Raw genomic sequence first — 18,098 nt, 5'->3', positions numbered from 1 at the left:
CGGCCCGCCCCCAGCCCCTCCTCCTCCGTTCCTTCTCACTCCGGGTCTCCCCCCTCCCAATTCCGTCTCCGCCTCCCTTCGGACCCCTCCCGGGTTCCTAGCCCAGCACCTCCGGCTGCGGCCGCTCTTCACAGGGCCCCTGGGCCTGGAGCTGTCCGCAGCGTGGTGCTGAATCCCCGGACGCTCCAGCTCTGCCCTGGAGCAGGTGCCCCTAGGGCCCCTTTTGCCCCTCAGTCAGACTGCATCCCGGAGAACAGCAAGAACAGGGTATGAGGCGCTGGCCTGGGAAGGTCACTGAGTTCGCAGACTGAGCACAGTATTACGGGTTTCTATCTGCTAGAGAGGAAGAGGTGGCCCTAGGGCTGTGCACTAACACTTGGAGACAGGTAAAGGGGTACATGGGAGGTAGGTGGAGAGTCTGTCCCTTTCTTCGCATCCGTTCTGTCCACCCAGTGACTGCAGCTCAGTCTACAAACTAGGCAGGCCCCATGTGAGAGCTAAGGCCTGAGTCACAAGGAGAAAAAGATTAGGAGGAGGGGGAGGTCAGAGGATGGGGCTTTCCCTTCCTTCCAGATGACCTTTAAAGCCTCTGCCCCTCCCCCACTAATCTCTGCTACCATGCACAAAAGGCATTTAAGGCAGAGATATCAGCTCATGGGGGGAGGGCTTCAGGGTAAGAGACTAGGGTCAACCCTCAGGGACCTGCTGGGCCTGCAGTGAGGGTTAGAAGGGAAGGGGGCTGAGTAAAGTCTCCAGGAACTGGCTGCTGCGTAGGAGGGAGAGATCTGGAGCCCAAAAGGAGGGAGGACAGCTCTGAAAAGATGCTCTTGACTCTTCCCTCCCACAACAGAATGGGGAAGGACACTCCTGGGTAGGGGTTGGTGGATAAGCTGTTGTGTCAGGCTACACTGAAGGATTAGGGGGAAGTCTGTGCCATCTGGCCCCAGCATCTACACACCCTAACAAGTGCTAAAGAACACAGCATTCCTTCCCATTCCCCCAGCATTGACCTGTCTTCCACAGGTGTCAGTGGAAGCAAGGTCAGCTCAGATATGTGCTGAAGCCCAGGCCCCATTGGAACCCCTGCCCCATATGTGCCTGTGGCATTATGGGGGAAGAGGATGACAAAGATAGGCCTTTTCCCTGGACACAGAAATCCAATGCCCCACTGCTCTGGAAAGAACACAGCTTTTAAACAAAACATACATTAAACCCAAATAAACACAAGCCCAACCACTAATGGGAGACAAGGTGGCAGTGGGACAAGGGTTCAGAGCTGTCAGACAGAGCTGGGGAGACAGACAATGCTGTCTTCCAGTTCCAGCTCTGCCACCGGCTGCTCTCACCCTCTGGCTGGCTCAGAGCAATACTCCCTGGGGTAGGTGAGTGATGGGCCAGGCTCTTGGAGCAGAGGGGTTGACAGCAGGAAAGTGCTGAGGTGAGAAGCCATACAGAGATCCCAGCCACATTTCCAGCCCACTCACCAACACAGCCTCACAAGACACAGGACTTTATACACAGATGTTGCTATACACAGCAGCACAAGAAGCCCATCACATGGTCTGAAGCAAGCAAGCTGTACTGTCCCACTGCAGCACAAAGATACACAGTGACACTCAGCTATGTAGCTACCACACCTGGCTGGGCATACAAAGGACACACCCAGCTGAACAGACATAGCTGTATACATGGGAAGTCATAAACAAGCTTAGCCATGATACATTAACTATACATGGGGATAACGCCCAAAAGTGCATGTGAACACAGGCATATACATACAACTACACATATGAACATGGCCATACAACCATAGCAGTATGTATAGCCACAAACAGCTGTTTTGACATGCCCACCGCCAACACAGTTATAATCATGGACACACAGCTGTGCCCATGGCTTTATCCATGGATATGCAGTAAAACACATAGCTTTACACATAAACATACAACCATACACACACACCTATGGCAGATCCACACAGGTAACTGTATATGGAGAAAGCCCTCGTATGTTTCCAGCTAGTCTCATGCATCCCTATAAATGCAACCATATAAACACAGAACATGCAGCAACACAAGCATATAGCCACACAGCTGCCTACACATATATGGCCATGTGCAACCACAGTCACATCTTGAAGCTCACAGTCACTGCCCTACCTGTGCACACACCCAGGAACAAAGGCACTAGGCAGGCCCAGCAGGGATGTCTTCACCTGCTGGGGAGATCTCAGCATGAGCCCAGGCACACTGGAGCCACAGGCACAAAGCAAAGAGGCTGCTGGGACTCCCCCCTCCCCAGCCCTTGGAGGATACTCCTTGCTCTGCTCCTCAGCAGCCTGGAGAGTCCCTGGGGCTGCTGCGATGCGGAGGTGACTGTTCATTGGGGTGATAGAGCAGGGAGTGAAGGACCGCCAATACCCTTCTCCCCAGGGTATACTTGGTCATGTTCCTTCCTCACTTTGTATTTGGGCAGGCTCCTGCTATTCCCAGTCTACTTGCACAGGGCTCCCCAAGATAGAACAAATGCACAGCTCAAATCCAGGTGAAACAAGAAAGTAATTCACTTTATTCTGAGTTCTGGAAGCTCCAATATGAGTTTGAAAAAAGTTGGCAGCCTAGAAGGCTGGTGCAGATAACAGTCTCTAGCTCCTTTGGCCCTGGGAGCCAAAAGGGCAGTGAGAAGGTTTAGCTAGAGGCTTGGGGTAGAAGTCAGACCCCTGGTATTCCCAGCCCAGGCTGGGGAGGTGAAGGAAAATGAGAGCTGGAGAGTTTGCTCAGTTCCTTAACAAATGCACCATGAAAGGGTGAAGGCTATGATTACTCCTCACCCCTCTCAGGGGTGCTAGGCTCCCGAGCAGCCCCCAGAAGCTTGGCTTCAGGGCCCAGTTGTGGTTCCCCCAAGGGCCCCTCGCCCTCCAGGTCCAGCTCCTCAAAGGATGAGCCACTTGCACCCGATTCGCTGTAGCTGTGCTCGCTGCGGTTGTCACCATCATCCCAGCCACGGGTGCTTGCTCCATGAGATAGTGTGATAGTTGAAGCCTCTCGGCTGCCGGGGCTCACCTCCAGGCTTACAGAACTTGTGTCACTTGTTGTGTCAGCTCCTATGGCCAGGACAAGGGAGCACTAGTCAGTCAACTACTATACATTCCCACTGTACCTTCCTCTACGGAGAGGGCAGGGACTCTACAAGCAGCTCAGTAACTGAGCATGCAGCAGTCCACTCATGAATAATACAGCCACCCTGGCTCAGGAGGCCCATTCCAGATGCCCTCTGCCCTTTGCCCTGACCAGGGCTACAATGACAGCACCAAGAGAGTGTGTAGTATGGAAGAGAAAGTCAGAGAGGGTAGCAGCTGGCTGTGTACTTCCCTCCCCACCCTAAATTAGCCTCAGTTCCCTGCACTCCCACAAAGCCACTGGCCTCCACCCCCACATCTATTAAGGGCCACTCAGCCATAGGGTGAGGAGATGAGAGTACAACAAAGAGACCCAAATAGTGTCCCCTCTGCCATTCACTTCAGAATTGGAGAGAGGTTTGTCCTGGGACAGCTACAGAACTTTGCCCAGGAGGCATGAGGACTGAAGAATGGACCAAGAAGTCTACCCTCCAGTCCCTGCCCCCACAAAAGCCTCCTCAAGGAATAGTTGCATCCAGGACATCAGCTAGACACTGACCATACTGTATCCCAAATAAAGAAGGAACTGAGACGTGAGGATGGAGAAATCCTGACAAATATACACCAGCCAAAAGGAAGGAGGATACTATGATGAAGCATTTTAAGGACTTTCTTCCTATATATGTCTGGGTCATCCCAGGGGAACCCTTACCTACCAAGCCCCCCTCCCAACAACTGGTGCTTTCTAATCTACTCCTTCTACCCTTGGTACATCCTCCAAACAAGTGGCCCTTCATATGCCCTGTCCAGGAGCAACCCCTCAGTCCTTCAGGGGCACTGAATGCCAGTGGAGGTGGCACAGAGAACAAAAAGCTTGGACCTACTGTGTGCAGGACTCCAGATTGGGAGAAAGCCCATCTGTTTAGTATGAGTGGAGAGGGGCAGCTGTCAAAGCTGCTAAACATCATGGAAGGTGAGGGTGGGCCTGCTTTCCCAGCTGTCTCCATGGTGATAAGGCCCTGAGCCAGGAGCAGCTGGGGACTGCTTGGCATTTGCAGTGGCCTAGAGCTGTCCTTGAGCCTCAGCCGGGGCCTAGCATGATGAGGATTTGAGGGTCTGCTCCCCTAATTTGTCCCCAGAAGATGCTCTCTTGAGCCCTACTAGCAAAGGTAAGGTAAGCCCTGGAAGTGCAGGACTGCTGGCCCTGGGGATTCCTCTTGCTAGGGTAGAGACATGCCTGCAAAGCAGAGCAGGAACCCAAAATAAGCTTTGAGTTATGGGTATTACCACTGACCCTGGGGCAGGACTCCAGCTCCTCATTCACTCCCTCACACTGATATCAGTGTCCCAGGGGCTATGGGCCTGAAAGGCACAAAGGACAGGACTGTTTCTCCCCAGTCCTATTACTGTCAAGTTCTGTCTGCCTACCCACCTAATGGTTCTCCTAAGACTCTGGGTACAGGGACCAGCCCCACTTCTCAGATAAGGGTAATGAGAGGAAGGAGCCCAGGAGTGCCTCCTTCAACCCAGACTCCGCATACTAGATGAAGACAGCCCTTGGAAACAGATGAACACTCCTTATAAATGAGTTCTAAGGAAGAAGCATGGTATTCCTACAACCCCACAGGAAGAGGTCCCTGTGTCCTGAGCCTGTGTCCCAGGAGAGGATCCTAGGCAAGGCAAAGCAGCCCCTGAATCCCCAGGCTGTTGGGCAGGGGATGTGAAGCCACCACCTTCCTCCTCTGCCCACAGCCAATGCAAAGAGATCAAATATTCATTGCTTCTCTCAGCTAAATAATACATCAATGTAATAACAGGCACAAGGCAACTAATCACCCCCTTTCACCTTCCAGCCCAAGTCAGGGCCTCAGCAGGGAGGCAGGCAGAACAGGCCAAGCCTTGGGCAGCGAGGCACACACTATGCATTGCTATGTAAGTGGCATGCACCTGGAGTGTGGCTGCCCCCAGTGTCATGACAGACTCTGTCAGGAGTAGGCAGATCCCACAGCATGCATGTAGGGAGTGGGCGGGCAGGCTGATGGGGAGAACAGACCAAGGACCTCAGGGGTGTGGGAACTGTGGCTGCAGCCAGCTGTATGTTTTGAGTGCCAAGCAGTCCTTTAACACCTTTGGCAGGCAGTGTTTGGGAGGGAAGTAAACTGGGTGGGTGGACCAGGAAGGCAGGAGGCAGAGGATATTGTAGGGAGATCAAGGTGTTCCTCCTTCCTACCCTGGGGGTTGCCTGGGCTTGCTGACCTTGTTCCATGTCTGGTGCCCACAGTAGGGGCATGAAAAGTATCTGCCAGGCACTACCAGACAGAAGGAAGCAGTACCCCATGGAGGTAATTAAATGGCAGATGAAGTTAACTATGTTGGACATAGGCCCCAAGGGAGAAGAGATTGCCTCCTAGTACCCTCCCCCACCAGCCCCTGCCAACACATGTCTCTCTAGGGTGGCCTTGGCTGTTGAAGACTGAAGAGAGACTCCTGGAGAAGAAGAGAGACAGTTTTTCTCCCCATGGTCCTGTATCACCCCCCAAAATTATGAACTTTCAGAGTCATACAAGGCTCTACCAGAACAGCCAAAGGGTGGGGCCCCTAGGACTGCCCATGTGTTAGAAGCAGGGCCCTTGCCCCTGGGTCACATGAGATCATGGTACAGGGCTAGGAAGAGAGAAGCAGCCCACTTGCCTGGATTGGGGCATTATGGCTACCAGCAGGTAAACAGGCTGGCTCTGGTGGCAGGGGCTCTGGAAGGAGTCCCATACTGGTAGACAAGAGAATACCTTGTCTCCTTTCTTACCTTCCAGACATAGTGCCAGTCTTACTCCCTGATGAGCCCCACCCAAGTGACTCTTCCTGAGCAGACTCAACCCTCTTCCATGAACATCCAGCTGTTTGGAACTTAAGAACTCCTATTGCATCTGAAGGGAATCCAGACAGGGTCTTTTTGTTGCCTGGAAAACATGTGTGAATCCACATCTATGCGGATGTACATGTCTGGGAACAGGCAATTCTGGTTGTGGGTTATGGCCATCCCCTTCCTCCCTTTGCCAAGTAGAGGCTGATACTTATAGTGCCAGCTCCAACAGAGAAACCTCCTCAACTGTGTACCTAGATGTGTGGAAGAGGAAATCTAGATGGGGCCCACTCTATTTCTCCCACCTTTGGTACCTGGGCCATCCATCTGGGTGTCACTGGGTTCCACAAGCCCCCGGCATTTCCGCTCTGTCTCCTTCACCTCGGGCACGTAGAAATCTCCTTGACGTGCCAGGGGGCATATGAAATGGATCTGGTCTTGCTGGTAGATCTCTAGTCGAGGGTGGGCACACAGCTTCCGCTCCTAACCAGAGTGTTGCAAAATGTGGTATAAGCACTATAGAGCCCCGACCCACTTGTCCTGGGGAACTGTCTACTGCCTATTATTCCTTTTGGAGGTGCAAGGCAACTAATTACCCCCTTTCACCTCCCAGCCCAGGTCAGGGCCCCAGCAGGGAGGCAGACAATGACAGGCCAAGTCAGGCAACCACTATGCATTGTTGTATAAATGGCATGTGCCTTCTATCCATTTCTTCAAACCCATACTGAGGGAGGCACAAGAGAAGTTTTCCAAGAGCAGGACCCCATATTCCAGGAGCAGTAGTCTAAAGACTACTTAAGAGTCAACTCTCTAAGTCAGACACTAAAACATCCCAAGAACCTGCTAATTCCATGTGCATGTCTAGGACTAAAAGGCTGGTCTCACAAAGAATAAAGTTTGGCACACCTATACCATATGAGACAAGAACTCCATGAACTATGGCCCCAGACACTCAAGCCAAGGTCTGACTTGTCTGACTTTCCAGCCTAGAACTTGCTGACCCAATTTCCTCTCTACCCTGGACAATGCTGACTGACAGAGTTATCAGGTGAGGTCAGTGCCCTTGATGCTGGGGCCTCCAGCCCCTGTCCATAGACATATTGCCACAGACTCTCACTCCCATGCCCCTGGCTAGGTCTATGTCAACCTCTGAGACTATCAAATATGGCTCCTGTATCTCCTCATACCTGAGCCCAGGGTTTTTTCTAAGGGAAGAAGAGATAAAACCTGAGCTACGCAGGACATGTGGTAGCACTGGACATTACCTAATGAACTAAAGTACCAGCTTTGAGGACCCCAAGCTCTGATAGGTATTCTACTCCCTCTGCCTAGACACAGACCAATATTTCTTACCTCCTGGTGCATCAAAGCAGGCAGACACATGCCATAGCTACCCTGACGCAGGCAAGAACAACTGGAACAGGGGTCAAGCATCTCTTGCTCCAGAATCTGCCCTCCCTTTCCTGTGATGAGATGCAATTACCCACCAAGACAACTGTGAGGCCCCTGCCCTGTCACTGCTCACCCGCTAACCTTCACAACACGGCTATTTATAGCACCCGCCGGCTCTCACCGTGAGCTCTGAAATGAGCCTTCCACTTAACAGTAATGACAGACTTATCGCCTGGTGCAGAGAAGCCACTCCAGGAATCTACTTGTCCGCCTGCCTAGCCAACTCAAGGGTTAAGTAATCTCCTCCAATTTAAGTCTGCTGAGAGGGCTGTAAAAATGAGCCTATGGATGGGAAAGAGGAAGAGAAGAAAGTCTGACAGGAGGATCCAGTTAGGACCCTCAGTGCCATCTGGAAAGTAGATATATCCAGGATGCCACATTGGGGGTAGACGGCCTAACTCAGGAAAGCTATAGCTCAGATTTAAACTCTACAAGTAACCCAGGCAAAGTCTTTATCTTGAGTGTCCATGCACCCAAATATGGATGGCAACATCCTAATGGTGTTGCTTCTAAGTCAGTGAAGGAAAATCATTATTTTCAATAGTTTGAGTCTAATCTTTCAGGCCAGTCTGTTTCTTCTCCTGGGCTCCATCTCATGAGTTTCATGCAACCTCCATAAAAGCCAATGGCTTTGGGGCTTTGTTTTGGTTTGTTTTTTTTGATGGCTACCTATGTTTCTGGACCTGCCTACAGGGCTACTGCAGCACTGGTCTTCAAGAGGAGGCTGATGACAACCTACTGTTAGGGAGCAGGACACTTTATCAGAAAGTAGGAGCTACTAGGCCTTGGGACCCCTCCAATGCCGGCACCTAAGGGCAGGTATCTTCCAAACCTGAACTCCATTCAGCAAACGGGGCCAGTCTGCCAAAGCCATGGAGGCTCCCCCAAGGTCTAGTTTCTTCTCTGGTAGCTAAAGAAAAGGAAAGGGTCCCCAAATACAGTCAAAGCATGGCCTTCACCAACATCATGATGCTATGAGCATTTGAAGGGTCCAAATGGCAGAAGTAGAGTGACCAATGGCCATCTCAAGAGAAACAGACAGCTGGTCTTTGGGGATGCTCCCAGAGACTAAAGCCTGTGTCTACCCAGAGACTCCAGGTGTATGAGGACTACATCCCAGCCCTAATCCTTGTGAAAACTCATGCCACCTCCCTTGCTTCCTTTCTTGAGAAGCTTAGCTGTAATAAGGGAAAGAGGAGGTAGTACTCTTCTAGGCTGGGCATCGGGGTGGGCAGCAACCAGGCAGCCACCCTGTGCCACCTGCTCTGTCAGCCCCCTCATTGGCAGGCAGCTCTGTGGCTGCTCTGCGCATCTGCCTCCTCCGGAGAGCCCAGCTCTGAAGTTGCCTGACTGTGGACAGCCCCGTTACCATGGAAACTACATCCTCCATCCTTGCCATCGCCTTCATCTCAAAGCTATCGGGAGAACAGAGGAAAGGGGGAGACAGAGGATGGAGAGCAAACTGTGGCCGGGCTACAGTTCTCTGCCCATCCCTCCCTCTTCACAGCCTCCTACACAGGGAACACTTGCTGCCCAGGCCTGCCTCAGACCCAAATCCAGCAATGGCCCACTCCCTGCTACCTGGGGGGCCCCTGGCCCTCTCTACTGGAAGAAAGTATGAAGCTAATTAAAATCTCATTGCCTGCTCAACCCCAAATCATTATAACACATGCTGGGTCCTGTCAAAATTCAGACTCGGGCAGGGAGAAGGCAAAGGGGTAAACTAACTTGGCCCACAGGCAAGAAAGGGGCTTATAGCTGTCCCTGTATAACTTTCTGGGAGAATATGCTCTCCTCTGTGCTCTGCCCACCAAGCAGGAATGAGTCTAATGGGAACTAGGGACAGAAAGTGAGGGGGCAGAACCAGCCATATGCCCTGTCCCTGAGTGAGCAGAGAGAATAAGCCTTCTTCCTCCCAGTCAGGTACAACCTCTAGGGAAAGAGAGGGTAGCCATGAGCTGGCTCTTGGGTCCTTACTACACAGCAGGAGCTGCTTGCCCAGGCAGCATGTCGATGAGACAGGAAATATTGGAAAATCATTGGAGGAAGGTAAGGCCAGCTGTCTCTCCCTCAGCTAGCTCCAGGGAGCCCTTGGAGAGCAGACTGTCAATGGCCAAGGACACCAACTCAATGCCACACTAGCCTGGTACTGGGTAAGGGAGCATGAAGTCTCCCCTCATCACTGCAATACCACTTTCACAGCCAAGATAGTTAAAAGCATGTTGAAGCAATGCCAGGATAGTGGACTCTTTCCTGGTCTTGAGGCCACAGACCATAAGACAAGCCCACATCCTAGAGGAGCTCACTCACATATACAGAGACTATCAGGCCCTCCCACGGGGAGAGAGATACAGACCTCCACAGCCTTATCCACCTAACAGAAGAAGTCATCCAGTCCTTCCAAGGTTTTACCAGGAACTGCTAGAAACAGATTTGGAAGTCCTGGTCCCTTAGACATACCCCCAAGTCTTCCCTCCCATCTGGGCCTTCTAGAAGCAGATTAATAAGAGAGGGACTTGGGGGCACCACCCATGATGTATGGAGTTCTAGGAGACTTCAGTCATCAGCATATTGTTCCCCATCACCACTCTACCCTCCACTGACATGGGTTACCTACCCAAGAGTACCAGCAGACAAGGGAAAAAAACAGTTCACCACCTCACACAAGACTGTCATGGTGTCACCTCAGCCATCTTGGGAACTTAACTATTCACCTCAGGCTAAAAGCATCTCCTGGGCAGGAGGCAAGTATCTGCCCATACAACTCAGGGCTCTCATAAGGGGCTAGACTGATGTGATGGACCAAGGTTTCTTCTCAGGACCCACAGGCAGATCTTTCTGAATTCAGGGAGAAGAAGGAAGGATACAATAGAAAGGATCTGAACAATCCTCATTTGTGTTTTGCTCTTAGAACTCTAGCCTGCACTGGCTTCAGCTACAAGTGTGCAAGGGTGTGGAAGACAGAAGCAGTGAGACATAGGCTGAGAGCTGAAAGAAAATCCCACTTCCCAGCTACTCAAGGATTTCCTTAGAGGTAGGTGGTGAATGTCCTAAATGAGAAAGTCATGATGAGGCCAAGGACTGCACCACACATCTCCTACCTAAGCTCTAGGCCCCAAAAAGAGTGAGTGCCACCTGATGCAGCTTTCTTACCTCTTGTTTCATTAGATTTGGGGAATTTTTGTTCCCCTTCTGCTACCCAATCCTACTCATCCCTCTGTACCAAATGGCCAAATCAACCAGCCACACAGTCAGTCAGCAGCTGTTGCATCCCACCCGATGGCAGCCATTTCCTTGCTGGGGGAAGTGATGCATGCTCATTTTTAATTACACACACACACTGATATGCACCCGCCTGCACACAGCAGTTCCAGCAAGTGAGGGCTCAGACCCTGGAGGCCCCTTAGGCAGCCGGTCTGTGTTGTATGTGAAAAGTGCTTGGGGGAGGCACAGCAGGGAGGGCTGCAGTTAGAATGTAGCACATTGTTATTATTCTGCCCAGGAACTTCTGTCAACTTCCCTCTTCCTGGTTTCCCCTCTCATTTCCACCATACCTCCCAACAGCTTCTAGCCCAGAACCTAAACCTGTCTGTAATGGCCCTGGGAGCACCCCAGTGCCAGCAAGGAGAGTCTCCTGAAGGGTTAGTGAACACCCTCTTCCCTTGCCTTCATCTGCTAGTAGGAGCAAAGTCAAAAGCTTTGCAAAGTATAAGCAAAGGGAACAGACTGTCAGGAAAGGGAGAGAAGAGACAGGAGTTAGCATAGAAAACCCTCCACAGATGTCTAAAACCTTAGCCCAGCTACAAGAAATGAGTGGCTTCCCTCTGGGCCTCAGTTTCTCCAACCATGAAATAAAAGGACTAGAATAAATTATTTCAGAAAAGTAAAGAACTAGGGGAAAGAACACCATTTAAAGACAGGGCAATTGTGTATGTGGAAAACCCCAAAAGAATCAATGCTAGGCCAGGAGTGGTGGTGCACGCCTTTAATCCCAGCACTCAAGAGGCAAAGGCAGGCAGATCTCTGTGAGTTCAAGGCCAGCCTGGTCTACACAGCAAGTTTTTTTTATTTTGATATATCACAGTGAAAGATTTATCGTCCTCTTTTTTTTTTTTTTTTTTTTTTTTTTTTTAAAAAAAAAAAAAAAAAAAAAAAAAAAAAAAAAAAAAAAAAAGAAAAAAAAAAAAAAAAAAAAAAAAAAAAAAAAAAAAAAAAAAGAATCAATGATGGGACCATAAACATTAGTAAACAGAAACAGTTTTCTAAAGGATGGCCTACCTTTCTGTGTGCTAATCAATCAACTAGTAAAACATAATGAAGTGAAGAAATCAAGGCCTCCTTGGAATCAGGTGTAGCTTGGGGTCAGTCTGGAAGGCCCCTAAATGTTGGCAGAGGAATCAGGCAGGCAGGGCCAGGCCTGGGCAGGAGCCTGGGGAAGAATGCAGAAGGGGGAAAAGTGTGAAGGAGCAAGGTAGGGAGGCCTGGTGCTGTGCCTGCTGCTGCTGCTGCCTGAAGACTTTTCATTTTCACCTCAGAGCCGGCAGCTCACCACACAATTTACACCTCTGCTCATCTCCCTGGTGCTACCAAGGCCCTAGCTTCCTAGGCAGCTCATGGAGGGGGTGCCAGCGGCAGTCAGGTATCAAGGTATGCTGGGCACTGAGGAGCAGAGAAAGGAAGCAGGTACCTGAGACCCAAGTCCTCACACATGCTAGTGCCTGTACAAACCGGGAAGCCCTGGTCCTGCAGCCAAGTCCAGTCTTTCTTTTCTCCAGAGACAATATACAACCTTAGCTCAGCCCTGCTCCAATTCTTGGGCCAATGAAGAGAAGGAACAGCAGGCTAGGAACATGGGAGTGAGTAATCCATGAATACTTAGCCAGAGCTCTGGGTAGGTCAGCCAAGGGATGCCATGGCTCTACCTTCTGAATCTGGGGGCTCTTGACAATGCTCCTCCTACCTTAGTTTCAACAACCCACCTTTTCTCCAAGACCCAAACACTGTGCAATATCTGTACAGTCAAGGACCTTGGTCTCTGTCTGACTCACAATCTCATGAAAATGTTACTGGTTATCTAGCAGCAAGAAGGCTGCTCAGTGCAGATGGAGTAATGAAGTCAAGCTCCTGAGAGCCAGAAGTCAGAAGAGCCAGAGTGGAAGGATGAGTGGGCAAGAAGGATAGAGGATGAGAGTGAAGGCAGCCCTGAATTTCCCAGTTCTATTGGCACTTTGACCTCTTCTCCATCTCTCAGGGAAGTCCTTCCTGTTGGCCTAACTAGACAAATAGCCTCTTGTTATGTGAGGGTTCCATCAAAGGGCACAGTCATTCTCTATGGAAAAGTTCCCTCCTCTGTCCCAAATTCCAAGCTTTCTGGAGAAGAGCAACAGAATTCTTCCTTGGTAAGTTCCATCTGCCTAAGAAAGGTGTTCCCTCTGGATTGGTGATGGTGCAACCAAACACCACCATCCAGACAGCCTCAGCCCCCAGGGTCCCACAGGGCTGCCAAGCTACAATACCCAAGCTGGTATTTCGAGAGTGGTGGCTCCCACGCCACCCCAGCAAAGGCTGGCTTTGTGCTTTCAGTCCTGGGGGAGGGGAGAAAGGAAGGATAAAGCCAGAAAGCCTGAAGAGCAGGTTCTAGTGCTTAGGTCAGCAGGAGGGAAAGGCCTGGCATCTCATGGGTCCCTATACAGCTCAACCTCCAGCAGTTCCTTAGGGGGTACCAGGAGTCAAGAGATGGTATGGGGGGAGGGTCTATTTCTGCCTTGGGGGCATCTGGGAATAAGCAGTTACTGCTACTTTCCACTAACTTCTGCTTCTCTTACTGTGAGTTTGGCTATGGCCTCCAGTTCTTCCTCATCTCCCATCACTCAAGAGTCTTGCTCTGAAGCCCAGCATGGACACTGTCACTCAGGTGACATGATGGCAGATACTCAGCGGCTCCCCGGTACTTGCCAGACACAGTCTGATCTTTTCTTTTTGAGACAGAGTCTTACTATGTATCCCTGGCTTGGCTGGAACTGGCTATATATACCAGGCTTACCTTGAACTCACATAGATCTTCTGGCCTCTGCCTCCTGAGTGCTGGGATTAAAGCATGTGCCACCATGCCAAGCCTAAACCTAATCGTTTGAACCGAAGCTCTTGTGCTCCTGGGCACTCTGGGCTCAGTGGATTCTAGTGCTTCTTCTGGTCCTGCCTTCCCACCTAAACAACCCACTGCCTATCTTTACCAACACCAGAGAGAGTTGTTTTGTCTTTCCCAGAGACCCTCCCCCATCTCTCTCTACTTTTTACCCCCACACCTCTAGGGCATGGGTAAACTCTAGATGGGGGAAATGGGAAAAAATGTTCTAGGGGCTTATAATTCAACCCCTAAGTCCTGGGCTACTCAAGAGTGCTCTCCTCTCCATGCTGGAGCAGGCTGTTGTCAGGTAGCAGCTCTGTCAGGTGACCTGGCTCTGGAGACCCAGTGAAGGAAGCCTAGGACTGAAGCAGCCTCTATTTCACTGAGGGTGCCCAATAAGGTGCCTGAAGCATCTGTTTTCTGTGCCTGGAGCAGCTACAAGGCCACCATTAATGAGTGCCTGCTGGGAAAATGGGAAAACCCAGCAGCCTCAGGCTCCAACACTAACTACCAGGGCTGGGGACTGTGCATCAAGCAGGTGCATGTTACTGTCATCCCAGACCCACCATGACACTGTTCTAAGCATATCACAAATTCATGACAAGTCCTCTGCCTCTTGGTCCCACCTCCATTCATGTCTGGATTCAGCCACTGCTTCATCCCTTGACCTTAGGTAACCCTCTCTCTAGGCCTCTGTCTTCCATTTGGGGATACTGACTTTGAGTAATACCCTATGATTATCTCCTAACTGATTTCCATGCCCAGAACACTGACACACAAAGGAAGGTTCAGTAAATAATTGTTGAATAACGGACACGGCTTAAATGTCAAGAGGGCCTCTACATCATCCTTTGTTTTTTGGTGATAGGGAAGGAAATGGCCTTGTGTGTGCTAAGCACATGCTCTAATGCTGAGCCCCACCCTAGCTCTGCCTTCCTTATTAAAATAAAGCTTGGAGCCCTATCATGTTGGCTGGGCCAAGGTGGTAGGCAAGGGAGAAAGAGAGAGAGAGATGACCAGATTTCAAATTCCCTGTGGGGCTCCCTCATCTGGATTCCCATGGCCCCATTGATCTCTAATGTTCTGGCCCCAGCAGGGACTCATTCCCACCCAGTAACTCCTTCAGAGAGGCAGGCTAAGAGGGCGCAAAGACAGGGTTCAGAGCCCAGTGGGCAGAACCCAGGTTCTGAACAGGCTGCTAAGAGCTTCCTTCAGCTCATCAAGCTGACACACTTCCACGGGTATGCTGCTGGGGTCCCTGCTCCTTAGATCCTAGCTGGCTATACTATCACCCAGCACTTGAGAGTTCAGCCACCTCCACCAAGACAGACCTTCAACCTGCACTCCTCAGGGCTCCATTCAATTCCAGTTTCCAATCAGAGCGATGCTCACCAGAAACAACTGCCTCTTCTGAAAGCTCCCACCTTGGCCTGCTGTCTCTTCATTCCACTCACACCGCAGCTGCACAGCATCCTCAGGATCCAGAATAAGCATGTATCTGGCAGGGGTGGAGGGGGCTCTGCCCAGTGGTAGTACACTTCAACTAGGTAAGAGATTTTCAAACTAGTTGAACCTCAGAAGCCCTCTTCCAGACAAAAGGCTAAGACATCACCTAGATTCAAGAACCTTAAGCATAGCTACTCCAGTTGAAGCAAGGGAAGGGTCTGAGTGCATCCCCAATCCCAAGCTGCCAGTCACAGGGCACCTCAGCATAGCCACTAGCTCCCACCCCAGAGCAACTTGAAAAGTATGGTCTGGGGTCCCTTCCTCACCTTAAGTTCTTGGTTAGACAATCCTAGTCAATCAATTTGTCCCAGAATTTGGCCTCCAACATCTTCCCCCAACAGACACACCACATTTTCTGGCAACTCTTTCTTTAGCCTTCTTTCTAATAGTATGGGGCCAAATCTGACTTCTGGGACCTGCCTGCTGCTATCTACCATGTGAGCAAGACCATGTCTTCCTAATCTTGGGAGAAGATGCTTAAGTCATTTTATAAGAACCCTCCCCTGGAAATGAGAGACCTTAGAGAAGGGGACTGATGGAAAAGGTTATGGACCTTGCTAGGAGGGGAGCTAAACATGGTGGTAGAGTCAGTCAGCTTGGCCAATCTAACCCTCTCAGTGACCCACATCAACTGTTATAGCCAGTCACATTCAACACTAGGGCCCTTTCATATATAACCCCAAACATAGGATCCCGTTTCATCATTCAGTGCTGGCAGCTCCGAGTGCCCAAAGTCTTCCCTGGACACTTAGTCAGACTAATTCTATCCTGAAGTGAATTCTGAGGCCTTTGTTCACTGCTCTGGGTTCACATCTAGGTTCATCTCCTCCGTAGCCTTGCAATTTTAAGGAAGCCCAGTTTCTTCCTACAGCTGCAAAAAGAGACCTCCTGCTTAGGACTCAGGGAGCGGTCTTCTCCTACCCTGAAGACTACCTCTTTGTACTTCACTGAAGCAGCCTGGTCAAGATGAGGAATATTTTACATAAACAAATGGTCACATGGTACCCAGGGAGCCCTCACACAAAATGTCCCAGGGTGTTCAGCCTGAAGGCCCCTAGTAGTATATTTGAAGAAAGGCAGAATTCGGCTCCTACAGTTCAGTCTGCTAGGTTGCCAAGCTGAGGAAGGCCAGCCAGAGAGCCAGAGGCTGTAACACAGATCACAAAGCTGGGATGGCTAATCCCTTCCAGAAGCCACAGAAGGGCCTGACAAACACTTCTCTTTGGGCTTTTTGCTGTAAATCCCCGCCCCCCCAAGATCCCTTGCAGTCCTATGACACCAATCCTGCTCCAGGCTTAGGCACATGTATAACTGCCAGGACAGCAGCTATTCTATATCTCCCAACTTAAAGCTCTCTGATGCCCATAAGTCTCCTATGCCCTACTCCCTACCGTAGCTTCTAGGGGTGCAGGTGAGGCTGCCAAGCCATTCCTCCGAGCCTCCCTCACTCCTTACTCCCTCATCCCTCAAGAGAGAATGCTGCTGGCTGCTGTCATTCCATTTGAAGAATCTTCACAGCAATCTCAGATCCAGAGAAGAGAGGGGAGAGAGAGGAAAGGGGAGAGAAGGGAGAGAGGGGAAAGGGAGGAGAGGGGAGAGGGGAAACGGGAGAGCAGGGGGGTGGTCATAGGCAGTTGCAGGGGTGGGAGAATCACAAGTGCTAGAGTCTCATTAGTACTAGCTTCCTTTCTCTGACCACAGGGCAGTGCAAAGAAGGCAGAGGTGGGAGGCAGCCTTATACTGGGTTCTGTGTCCTGGATTGAGGGGCACAGGGCTATATCCTGTGGTTTGCAGGTATGACCAACCAGCCCCTTCCTCGTTTCTCAGATTAGTTCCCCAGGACCCAAAGCCAGGCTAAACCCAGGACAGGGGTGAGAAGTGACCTTCACCCTGCCCCAAACCTCTGGCTTCCTTTCGTTGCCCCTACCCCAGAAGAATGGAGCCCAGAGCACAGCTGACAGGCTCCCACAGGAGGAGGAGGGAGGAGGAAGGGTTTTCATCAAAGAGGTGACGTCAAAACCAGGCAACTTGTGAAGCTGTCAGGGGCCGGGAATTTTGGACAAAGATATCTAAAAATAAATCCCTGAAGCCAGGAAAAGGCTTTGGTGGCTGAGTCGCTTGCCACCACACCACATGCCATTCGCCCTATTCTGAGGTCTGGGAACCCAGGGATTATCTGGGGATGCTCCTCCAGATTAGCCCTTGAGGTTGAAGATAGCATAGACAAAACAAGATGGAAAATACCATACTCAAGCTCTTTGAGTGAAATGAGTGAGGACCCCTCCCCCTAAGGTACCATACTGAACAGTCCTAGGGCACTTGTGTGTCCCCCTTCCTACCATCACATTAGCCTACTTTCCCACCTCCAGTCCAACCCAGGATCTAATAAGCAGAGCCTCCTTAGCAGTGCTCCGGGCTACCACCTTCCAGATCACAAAGGAAACATACCTTTGTCTTCCTCAGCCTCCAACCTCACATCATGACACCAGAATACAACAACCTTCCTGACAGCTCTGCCTGCTTCTTCAGCCCTGTCCTTAACCATCAAGGCCTGGGATCTCATTTATTAATCCCCCAGCCCTGACATCATTCTTGTACCTCCTTACCCCGGGCCTGACTGGGCTCCCATTTCCACCACATGTCCTGCAGAACACAATCAAAAGGCACGTCTGAGTCTGCTGTGCTCCCATTCCTGCTGACTTTCTTGTCTTATGCTCTAGCCATGCCTTATGCACAACCCTTGCTGCCATAGGTTATCCACTGCTCACGTGCTACCACACCCCCTATGGCATTTAGATTTAATTTATGTTCTCTTCTAGGAATGGTGGCACACATCTGTAATCCTAGATCTTAGGAGGTAGAAAAAGGAGGATCAGGAATTCAAGGTCAGCCTCAGGTATACAGCAAATTTGAAGTTACCTGGCTCAATAACCCTTGCCTCAAAAAATATACTCAAAGGACTCATTCTACTGCAGAGATACTTATACATCCATGTTTGTTGCTGCTCTTTTCACAACAGCTAAGAAATGGAAGCA

General features: G+C 50.7%; 1 protein-coding gene across 11 annotated transcripts in view; it reads right to left on the bottom strand.

The window, feature by feature from the left end:
• Positions 1-2,539: 2,539 nt before the first annotated feature.
• Tex264 (testis expressed 264, ER-phagy receptor) overlaps positions 2,540-18,098 on the bottom strand; it is a 32,228-nt gene continuing 16,669 nt past the window's right edge. For 8 of the 11 annotated variants that reach the window (XM_029554388.1, XM_029554393.1, XM_029554397.1 and 5 more), the window contains 2 exons: positions 6,284-6,461; positions 2,540-3,103 (listed from right to left, as the gene is read on the bottom strand). In XM_029554388.1, the coding sequence (XP_029410248.1) occupies positions 2,820-3,103; positions 6,284-6,461 (462 nt within the window). In that variant the 3' untranslated portion in view covers positions 2,540-2,819. Of the gene's footprint in view, positions 3,104-5,921; positions 6,076-6,283; positions 6,462-18,098 lie in introns of all 11 variants that reach the window. The other 3 variants (XM_029554421.1, XM_017802438.2, XM_008849671.3) reach the window with 3 other exon arrangements.

The sequence above is a fragment of the Nannospalax galili genome, unplaced genomic scaffold (genome assembly GCF_000622305.1).
Source record: "Nannospalax galili isolate Female #2095 unplaced genomic scaffold, S.galili_v1.0 scaffold851, whole genome shotgun sequence".
Lineage (NCBI taxonomy): Eukaryota > Metazoa > Chordata > Mammalia > Rodentia > Spalacidae > Nannospalax > Nannospalax galili.
Note: the sequence above shows the minus strand (reverse complement) of the source record. Positions and strands in the feature narration are given on the sequence as shown.